The sequence below is a fragment of the Merops nubicus genome, unplaced genomic scaffold (assembly GCF_000691845.1).
Source record: "Merops nubicus isolate BGI_N331 unplaced genomic scaffold, ASM69184v1 scaffold14444, whole genome shotgun sequence".
Classification (NCBI taxonomy): domain Eukaryota; kingdom Metazoa; phylum Chordata; class Aves; order Coraciiformes; family Meropidae; genus Merops; species Merops nubicus.
In genome coordinates, this window is record NW_008602359.1 from 1 (window position 1) to 11201 (window position 11201).

The window sequence follows — 11201 nt, forward strand, 5'->3', positions numbered from 1 at the left end:
GGGTTCCGCCGCGGCTGCGAGTGGTGCCCGGTGCGCCTCGGAACGCGGTGGGTGTGCCCGAACCTCCTCTAGCGTTTGTTTCTTATTTCCCATTTAGGATCTGTGGTTGCCTATTTTACGTCCGCAAAGTTTCTTCTTTATCTCGGGCATGCACTGTCCACCTGGGTAAGTAAATGGTAGATGTGTAGAAGGTAGATTTTAATAATCGAACCTTGATTTACTAGAGAGTTATTGATAAAAATACCACAGCAGAGACAGAGTTCTCCTTACGACACCTTGCTCTTGAAAGTATTCAGAATCTTTACATGATCTGTTGAAGGAGATGGTGTTTTCATTAACACGGAGTAGTGCAGTGCACTATTTCATGAGGGCCTCGTTCTGTGTCTTTTTATGCTTTTAAATAACTACAGAGCTACTGAGACTCCTTCCAAAGTAAGTTCTCAGTGGAAGAAATGAATCATAGTCCATAGCAGAAGGAAAGATGGTCCACTGCAATGCATATCTGAAGGACTTCATGTTTACTACACTTACTAATGGAAGATACTCAGTGTTTACAATGGACCCCTTACTACCACTCATTAGCAAACCTGTTGAGAGTGTCAGGTGTCTTGCTTTTCTATCAAAATGTTTGCCTTCTGAAATGTTTTCTTTCTGTACTAAAGTCACTTACTGCAACAGCTTTTACTCTCTTGAAGGCTACTGAAATAAAATTCTTAAAGTATGTACTAAAAATATTCAATCTGGTTCTATTCCATATGATAACATATTATATATCTTATAATACAATCTTATGTCTGTATCCAATGGCTCAATCAAAAAGGAGTGGAGATTTTCCTCTCTACTATTCCGTGTTGTGTCTTTAGTCCTGGATTTGGGCTGGTTTGGTGCACACTTTGTAAAGCATTGAACAAATGGCAGATACACAGTTAGGATGTTGCACCCCTAACCCTGGCATCTCCTTGCTTTCACTAACCTGGAAGGTCTTATTGATGGATCTGTAGCAATATTTTAGCAATTACTAGTATTACTGGAGGAGCTGAGTGGTGACATTTCAGTTCGGTACACTGCTTTTCAGAGCGCAGGGTTGTGACCTGCAGCAGTTTCTGTCGCTGCTGCCCACGAAGTGCCCAGGTGGCAGTGGGGCAGCCCTGCTTCCTCCTCTCTGACAGAGCTTCAAAGCCTCCGCACGGGAGGCTCCTGGGGAAAGGTGACCAAGCAGAGTCTGAAAACGATGTCACGCTCTAACAATAGACTGCACGATGTCTGTGCAGCTGTTTTGTAATACTAACAGTTTGCTACTTGTTCCAGTGTGTTTTCTTTTGTGCTGAAAATCTTGACTCAAAGAAAACCCGGCTAACCTGGTGGAACAACATCAGTACAACTTACTGTGACACAGGCACAGGACTGCACCTTTTGTCTCCTAAGCATTAGTGTTCCTGTAGTCTGAATGTTTTGCTCACAGGAACGATAAACAGCCACCTAAATCTTCAGAACTCGGTGACAGTTCATCTTTGTTCTAAAATGTCTCTGTCCTCAATAGAAAACCTGATAGAAAGTGGGTTTGCTGTAGTTGAGAAAGCTAGTTTGGTTTCTGTGTCACTAAACCTCTGTGTTATTAAGCCATTCCTAAATACAGAGGGAAGCTGGAAGTGATGAAATCTGTCACATCTCCACAAATGTCAGTTTTTAACGAAGTCTAGTCTGTACCTTAGGCTCTTGTTCAGTAAACCATTTGAATGTGTGCTTGCCCTCAGAGATCTCAGTAGGCTGAGCAGCACTGCTGAGCTGTTTTTCATTCATTGCTATCACTCAGCAGCAGAGGAAGAGCAGACTCAAGCTGGCCTCACCGTGCTGGTGCCAGGCCTGATGCTTGCCGGAGGTCGGCTGCCGCTTGCTGGTTTTATCTGTGCCCCTCGGACCTGGGGGCCTGCGGTAGGTGTGCTGCAGGCTTCGGTTCCCAGATGGGATTGTGCACATTCAGTCTGAGGTGATTGTAAGGGTAATTACAGTGACAGAAGAGCAAGAAACGTCTTTAAAAAGGATCGTGAGGCTAAACAGCTGTAGTTAGTTATTTAAAAGAGTTGAAATACATTTTGTGACACTTTAAAGTGAGATTGAGTATATATAATCAAGGCTTTGCTCTTTTCTGAAGGCAGTGTTTACTGTTTATACTTGCGATCTTAGCTTGAAATTACATACCTGCTTCAGACCTCTGTAATGTCACTAATACTCTTCTTTTGTGACACTAATTTATCTTTGCTTGTTCTTTATGGTTTTTAATTCTTGAAAGAAATTCATGCCTCTGTGTTGGAATGATGTTAGTTACTGGAAAAATTATCTGTGTGGGTTGGCATGATCAAAATAGTTCAGGTAAATGTGTTGGATAAGGTTGAAAAGAGTTCAGACTCCTTCAATGAATTATATATCAAAATCCTAATGTCACTGGAATCAAAAGAATCAGATTTTTCACTCTTGACAGTAGTGGCTACCACTGACGTTCACATACAATTTTATTGGTTTTAAATGCCTTTTTTGTCCTCTCAGAATTCAGTAAATGAACATCTCTGCATAAATAAAAAAAAAATCCCAGAGTTCTGTTATGAAATTTTATGTGAAAGTAACTTTTTTAGCTTATTTTTATAATGTAATAAAGTTACGCAGGCTAATAAAAACTTAGTTAATCCACCTGCATATATATTAAGTGAGATTCAGTAGAGAGATACCTTAGGTCATACTCAGTTTTAGTGCTAGACTTGGGAAATTTTCCTGTGATTTTGTTGCTGGCATACTTTTTATATTCTCTTACTAAGGGAAAAAAGTGGAATATGTTTTACAGAAGACTGTGGGTGTCCCTGCAGAGTGAAAATTGGTTTGTTATATACAAGAGGACACACCTAAGCTGATCATGCCTGTATCTCCATTTTTCATGTGTTTTGGTTAGAAAACACATGAAATACACAAAGTTTTTCCATGGAAAAGGTGAAATTTTTTTTCCAATGTGATTGTAATTTTTTTCAGCCTATGGTTAGGGACCAAATAGAAATGTTTACACATTGTAATCTTTGAAAAACTTCCCTCAGAGAACTTCAATAACATGAAAGGTCCAGTTCTTTTTGTGTGCCTATGCTACATTGAAGATGTTAATCAAACTGCCGTTATTTTGACCCTCCAAATAGCATATTTTTTACGTATCTCTTAATTGTTATATCTTAGACTTGTCAGACTTTGCTTTTTAAAAGTGCTTTTATGCTACACCTCCCCCAGCCCTTCAGAATATTTGAGGTCTTCAGAAATTTGTAGTACTTGCTGTGTCAAATAGCAGTGCTTATTTAAGATATGGCAGCAGAAGAAAACAGTTTCACGTTTCGTGTTTGAAAGACTAACATTAGAGATCCTTATTAAACAAACTTTGTGCCCTGGCATGGTATGAATGATTTCTGTTCATCTGCTTTATGTTGATTACATAAAGCATTTTCCGTAGCACATTTCTTGCACGATGTTTACAAATGAAGTGAGATGTGACTCCCACTACGTGACAGCATAAAAAACCTTGAAGTATTTGTTAGCAAGCCTATTTGGTAGCAAATGTAAAAAATCTTTTGAATAGTATGAAAATTACTTCACTTGGACATGTTTAGTATTTTGGGCTTCTTGTTTTTTACATGTAGAAAATGGTATAAGAACATGAAAGTTTTGTGTTCTAAGCAATAAGCTGAACAGATTGAACTAGCAATGTGATTGAAATAGGTTAAACAAGCTCTGGTATTCTGCCTCTGAGTGATATGCCAATGCTTAACATGATTAAAAAGAGCTTAACGTCCATTGACTTCAGCAGCTTCTGTTAATGGTTAGGGTAACATCTTCCTTGATTGACCCATGTCTATTCTGGATTGTTATGGGAATTGATTTGGCTTGATTTGCCCTTGTTTTAAAGCTGCATTTAAGCTTTGATCATCTAAGCAAACTGCTATCCTGAAAATTTATTTAAATACTATTGCTAATCGCTAAATCTGCAAATATTTGATTTGTGCTTGTGAGTGTATCTAAGATTTCTGAGGCTTGTTGGGTGTGGCTGGTAACAGACTTTGTCCTGTAATATTTTAGTAGAAAATATCTGAGATTTTTGTGTATTACAAGCTGTAACATTGCACTTGATGAGACAGATGATCTTGGTGATACTGGGGTAAAATCAATGATGACAGCATGTAGTCATAAAAAACCCCAACAACTCCAAAAATTAAAGTAGCATCCAACCCCACAACAGCAACAAAAATACCCCGCCCCCCCCCCCCCCCCCCCCCCCAAAAACCAAACCAGCTCACATGTACCTCACCCCTGCACGTAACAAACGTTTATTTTAATATAGACTTTTGTCAGGGCATTAGTGAACAGTCAACCTGTGTGCTTGCAAAGTGCAAACAGTTAACGCTGTGTGTGTGCTCTCTGTTACTCTTGAAGGGAGACCGTATGTGGCATTTTGCTGTGTCTGTGTTCCTGGTTGAACTTTATGGAAACAGCTTGCTCCTGACTGCAGTGTATGGACTGGTTGTGGCGGGGGGGGGTTAATCTCCTGGGAGCCATTATTGGAGACTGGGTGGACAAGAACTCCAGGCTCAAAGGTTAGATGCCTAGAGCAGGTTATTTACTTCAGGATGGATCAAATTGATGTAAAAAGATAAAGCTGATACAGCTAACTCCTCAAGTCAGATATGAGAACGAGGCTTGTTCATTTTGTTTTAAGAAGAGTAATGTTTCAGAGTGGTAATAATTTTACAAAGATAGTGTCAAAGACGGGAGGAACACAGTTTTATGTCTCAGTATATCCTAGTCAGGCTAAACCTGTACAATACATGGAAATGGGCAGCTAGAAGAGCCCTACGGGCCAAGTTCTTTTACAGGCTTGTACTAACATACATTTATATTTGTTGTCTCCTGTCTGGATACAAACCTTTCACTTCAGTGTAAAAATGCACTGCTTTTGCATTACACCCGTTTTAAACATCTGTGCTCTAGTCTGCTTTATAAAGAACATGACATCAGGTTCTCCATACAGTTTTTTCCAAGGGTTTACAACAGCATCACTTCCATGATAACCTGAAAATGAATTTTAGAGACTCAAGATAAGTCTCGTTTTTACCCCTTTAAAAATAACACAACCATTGAAGCAGGTACAGTTTGGTTTTTGACTGAGGAAAGGCCTACTTGGACTGTAAATTAATTAATGAATTTTTAAGAGTCATGAAGCTACATGAGATGATAAATTTGTTTCTTTAAGACAGTGGAAGATTCAGAGTCTCATATGAAGTATAGTTTTGCCACATACATTGGGAAGAGAATAGGAAAATAAAAGTACTTAAAGCATCTGTGCATGTTTCCTAATTATCTCCTTAAGCCTACAGTTAGCTCATTCTTATGTTCATAACTGTTGCTCTCTGTTTTGATTCAAAACAGTGGCCCAGACATCCTTGGTTGTACAGAATTCATCTGTCATCCTGTGTGGTATTATCCTGATGGTTATCTTCTTGTTTAAGACGCAGCTTTTGACCTTATACCATGGATGGCTTCTTGTGAGTGCTTAAACTTGTTAATAAGGAATAACATATATAACACTTTGGGGACCTTTTTTCTCTAGTCTGTTTAGATGTTCCTGGGAACCAAACCTGTCAAATTAAACTTTGAGCTAGTTGGGTGAACAGACATGATTGTTTTTGGTCAGGATGGGTTCAAATGTAACAGTCTTTTCTGGTTGTGGAGGGTAAGAGTGGAGATCTCCCTTCATCAATTTTCTCACTTTGTAACTCTTTATTTCTCTAGACGATCTGCTATATCCTGGTTATCACAATAGCAAATATTGCTAATTTGGCCAGCACTGCCACAGCGATCACAATTCAGAGGGACTGGATTGTTGTGGTTGCAGGGGAAGACAGAAGCAAACTGGCAGGTGAAATACGTTGCCTTTTCAATACCTTAAATGTCTTACTTCCTGAGCTTGAGTTTTAAACCAGAGTTTTACAGAGGGCAGCACATCTTTGGGTTCCAGGTATTATGAGAAAACAGTAGGTAGAAAGGGCAGCCTTTGTTTCCCTCTTCCATGCTCTGGACTGCAATTACTGTTGTGATTACAAGTCAGTTAGGCATCCCTAAACTTTTGTCCTCCTTTTAGTCCTACCGCAGCTTTGTCAGGAAAACTTTATTCTTGCTGAACAAACAAACATACACCACACTCTTAACCAGTGTTTAATAGAAAAGCCATTTAACTTTCTGATGCTTAAAGCCAAGTGTTGCAATACTGTATTTTTAGATCCCTGGAATGAAACAGAAAACTGTTGCGTAACTGGGCTCCTCACATAGGGATCAAAGAAAGAGGTACATGAGAATGAAGTCCAAAACAGTAAAGTAGGTGGATCAGGAAACTGCCAGTAGGAAATGCTGTGCATGCAGATACATCTGCACTTCCCTAGTATTAGATGTCTAACTCAGAGCTGTGAACACTTCCCTTCAGTTGGAACTGAAAGCTCTGTGTTTTTGTGACATCTGATACCTTTGGGATTAGACTACAGATTTAATCTTTTTTTTTTTTCCTAGTAAATATTTTGCCCCCTTTCTTCCCTTTCTTGCACGCAGCCATGGTACTATTAGGAGAGAAGTTGAGTTCCCATTCAAATTCTACTGCAGTTTAGTAGCCAGGATGGTGCTTGGACGTGAGAGGGTTTTTTGGCTCCTCCCCAAGGACACACTGCACCCGACTCCTGCGCTGGGCTGCTCCAGCTGCCGGGCTGCTCCCAGCAGGGGAGGCACGCTCCACCTTCGGCCCTGCTGCTGCGGCGTGAGAGGCAGCGGCTCTTGGCAGTGAACTTGAGCAGCCTGTGTGGGCTCTGAGCCAGTGCTGTAAGGGGACTTAAGCCCTCCCGGACAGAGGAACTGATACTGAAGTGCAAACAAAGCACAGAGAGCTTAAGGTTGCCAAAACATTTGTAGCTCACTAAAGTAACCATGGGGCTAAAGTTTGTCGTCTGCTTGTGGACTTCAGATATATCCAGGCCTAGACAGCACTTCAGCTTCTGAGATTCAATTTCTGTATGAAGCTGCCTAAATTGCCCATAAAGTTCAGTTTACAAGCCAAGAGTCGTTTTAGGAATTTGAATCCTATACTGTAGATTTTTCTTGACATTTATCTCCAGTGATTGAATCTTAATTTCCCTTATCCAGAAGAGACTAGTTCTCAATTAGAGGCATTAAGTGTCTTGCTTTCGTTTCTAAGCATACAGATTTTCCACCATAATACTCTTATTTTGACCTTGCAGTGCCATTCTAGGTCATGCCTGTTGTAGAACAGCAGTATAGGTTAACTTTGTGTGTGAATCACAAGAATAAAAATACCATCTGTCTGTAAAAGCCTAAGGTTCTAAAGGTTCTCATTAACCTTTCTTCTTGTCTCTGATCTTACTCAGCAAATCATCTCTGCAGTCACAGTACTACTTACTACACATGAGATAAGGGACAGACCACACCTGCAGAGAACTTCTGCATGGGAGGCAGTCCTGCTTCTGTACTGCTTCATGAGCTCAGACTTGCACAACCACTTCTGTTGTGTACTGAAAAAATCAGGCAAGAGATTACTCTGAATTCTTATGCTACTTCACTTAAAAACAAAAAACCCGCTGAACTAAGCACCTTAGTTCAACAGATCTATCTGAAGGATCTCTTCCAGGCTAAATGAATAGGGTTGTTACATGTTTAATCATAATGTAAGTTGGAGACTGTTGAAATTGCTTAACTTCCAGTACTGACTTTGTAGCAAATCCTGTTGTCCATCTCTGCACTGTTACCTTTCCTCACAGAGGAGGAGCCTTAGTTAAGGAAGTTAGTGGAATAGGGAAATAAAAAAAAAAAAAAATTGCCTAGCCTTCCCCTTCTTTGTTCTTGATTAATTTTTTTCCATTCACTCTTTTGTCTTTTCTGAGTGGAAATACTGTCCTTCCTCAACTCAAAAAACAAAGCTTAGTTCTTGGAATTTCTAAAGCCAAACTTTATGCAAGTATCTAACTTACTCATTTTAGTTAACTGTCAGTCAAATAGTTAACATTGAATTAACTTTTAATTCTAAATAGAATAACCTAAACATTTCTGTGAATGGCAAGGAGTAAATCTCTATAGATTCAGGAAACCAGCTTCATGCCTGTATACAGTTTCATGTGCCCTTCAAAAGCTCTGATTTCATAACAGGACTCTAAAATGGGTTTGAGATGTACTTCTAAGCAGCCTGATGCCCTAATGTGCACAGCTATTGAGCCTCTAGCAGCTTTTAGGGGTGGAACAATGGCACCATTAATTGGAAACTTAGAGGAGCCCAAAGGGTGTAATGATGCTAAAGTGAGTAAGACTGGGGAGGTCGAGACATCTCCTATCAGCAAATGGGGGATGCATTCATGCCAAGAATGGGCTGTTTGTTTTGACCACGAACATCAAAGTGTGTAAGAGAAAGGAGTGAGGGCTCGGTGCTCACTGAGTTCTGAGAATCTCAACAACTGCTGTCAGCCAGTGTGTCTCCCTAAGGAAATTCAAAGCCATTTCAAAGATCAGCTGCTGTCATGGTGGGTATTGTGGTCAGCAGTTACTAGAAGTAAATCAAGGCAATTAAGAAATACATGGTCTGGTATTAGGAGATAGTAGTTGCTAAAATTATCTTTACAGGAAAGAATTCTATCATATAAGAGTCCTATTAGTGTCTGGAGTTGTGCATGCTAGGTTTGAACGTTACTGAGATGGGCTCAGAGTCCATGATGTCTCTTGGATGTCAGGGTAATCTGATGTCATCACTAACAGTTTTACCTGCAGGAGTACACTTCCACTCTGCACCCAGCATGCTAAACCTGGACAACCTCATGCAGGCAAAACTGACAGGAGCAGGGATTTGGCTTACAAACACCTTGGCTGATTGCAGTAACTGAGACATTGGAACTCTCTAAAGGTGCCTTTGAGTAGCAGTCTAACTCCTGCTCCTGCTGGAACCAATTACAGTTGGAGCAAGACTCCATAGCTTGATGTGCAGTCATCAGTTATGTTAGTGAATATTTCACTGTAAATGTTCAGCAATTACTTCATCTCATCAAATAATTTCTGACAGATATGAATGCCACAGTAAGAAGAATTGATCAGTTGACCAATATCTTGGCCCCAATGGCAGTTGGTCAGATAATGACATTTGGCTCCCCGATGATTGGCTGTGGATTCATTTCTGGCTGGAACCTGATGTCAATGTGTGTGGAATATCTGCTGCTCTGGAAGGTTTATCAGAAAACCCCTACTCTGGCTCTCAAGTCTGTGAAAGCTGAAGAATCCGAACTGAAACAGCTGAACGTAATTAAAGGTATTGAAAACAAAAACACATATTCACAGTATATTCACTGTATCAAAGTGAAGTGTTGACTTTTGTCTTCTACAGATGCTGCTTTGAGGCTGTATAACTTTCTACTCATTGCTTGGAGGTTTCATTTTTTGGATATAGATACCAGACTCTTCAGTAACAATGCTTTGTGCAGTTATTTGAGGAATCGCATAAAATGCAGCCGATGAATGAATTCTCTGCTCGTAGTCTTTCAGAACAAGTCTGCCCTCTTATTTAGGATGATCATGAGGAATACTCCTGCCCATCCATTTCATAGCTAATAAGCTGATAAAGCCCTTTGCTCTGTAGCATCTATGAGCAAAACAGCTTGTGTAGGACTCTTTGATAACTCTCTGCTTATGTGTAATATAACAGACTTTCAGGAGGCTGTAGAGTAGGTGGTAGTATTTCTACTCTGACATGCTGCAGGAAATGGTAAAAATCTGCTTTGACCTTCTACTCCTTTTGCTGAACAACTGGGATTTGCAGTGTAGATGGCTATGACTATAAGCAATCTTAAAATTGATGTTAGCATTAGGCTAGATATCAGAAATTAAAGTTGTTTAAAAAGCAGACTTTGTCATGAAGTGTTAGAAACATCAGATACCAGAATACAAAACTTAAGTATTTTCCTGTTCTTAAGGTAGCAATTTGTGAATGCTACTGAGAAGCTCACGCTATAGGCTCCAAACTACAACATGTTCTATGTGGTGGTCTGTTTTTAAGAAAGAGTTATAAAGAATTCCTGTTGTTTTTTTTCCTTTAAAAGTTAGTTAGCAGTCTGTTATTTGCTCAGTATATATAGGAGGCTGCTATTAAAAGTGCTGAGGAGACATTTCTTCTTCCCAGCCAGCAGGTCCCTTGTGGTAATAGCTGGTCCAGTAAGTTATTGGACTAGGCTGATGGTAGCCTAAGATAGGGGAGCAAGATAAAGAGCATCGAAGGCTCTATAGCTTTGGAGCTGGCTCTTAAATGCTGAAGAATGAAGCATTCAGCAGATGTCAACATGTAGGAAACATCTCCTAATCTTTGCATTATGATTCTGAGAGAATAGTCGCATTTTCAACAGTTGCAGAAATACTTCACATCTCTCACTTGCTCAGGCATCTGAACTTGTGTATCATTTCTGTCCACGTTACTAATCTAAGTACTGTTGCGGGGTTTGAGCATTTTTGCTCATGGCTAGTGGAAGTGCCTTTCACCTATGGATTTCCAAAAATGGAACTGTAGGAAAGCACGGTCTGAGGTTCTTTTTTTAAATCAAATTTTGAAAGCTTTTGCTTTTGGTAGGCTTCAGCAAGTATCTCTGCCTTGGTTCTTCCGCCATGACCTGAGATGTTGACAGATAACGTTTAAGTATTCCCTACTTTTTGTAGTTACTGCATTTAAGCGTACAAAACTATATTAAAATAGTATCTAACATTGGCTTTATTTAAGCAGATAATTTCTTTATGGTAACAGAGTATTCAGCCACAAGTTTATTGAGGAGAAGCAGGCTATGCTTTCCCCTACCACAGTTTAATTAAGCAGGAGTTTAAACTGATAAGGATAAACTTTGCTTGCTCTTAGTATGCAGGTGGGCTTGAAGGACACTGCAGAGCATTTCAGTCATCGGGGAAGGCTGCTTGCAGAATGTAACCAACGCGCTTCTGCGGCACTCGGCTTGCTCACTGCAAACGGCTGTCCCGTGGTCGTGCGGCGCGTTGCGGGAGGAGCGTGGCTGACGGTTGGGTTTCTGTTCACAGAGTGTGAGGGGAGGCCTGGAGAAGGGGTGCAGCTGGTGGCTGAGAAGGACGCCCCGGGCCGCCAGGCG

At 40.3% G+C, this 11201-nt stretch overlaps 1 protein-coding gene across 1 annotated transcript; it reads left to right on the forward strand.

The window, feature by feature from the left end:
* Positions 1–97: 97 nt before the first annotated feature.
* On the forward strand, positions 98–11183 carry LOC103771055 (solute carrier family 40 member 1-like; the record flags this gene model as incomplete). The annotated part of the gene is given in 7 exon segments (XM_008938340.1): positions 98–165; positions 4459–4554; positions 4556–4619; positions 5452–5567; positions 5815–5941; positions 9128–9370; positions 11134–11183. Coding segments are annotated over 7 exon segments (764 nt in total), but the record flags the coding sequence as incomplete, so codon positions are not given.
* Between the last annotated feature and the right edge of the window lie 18 nt (positions 11184–11201).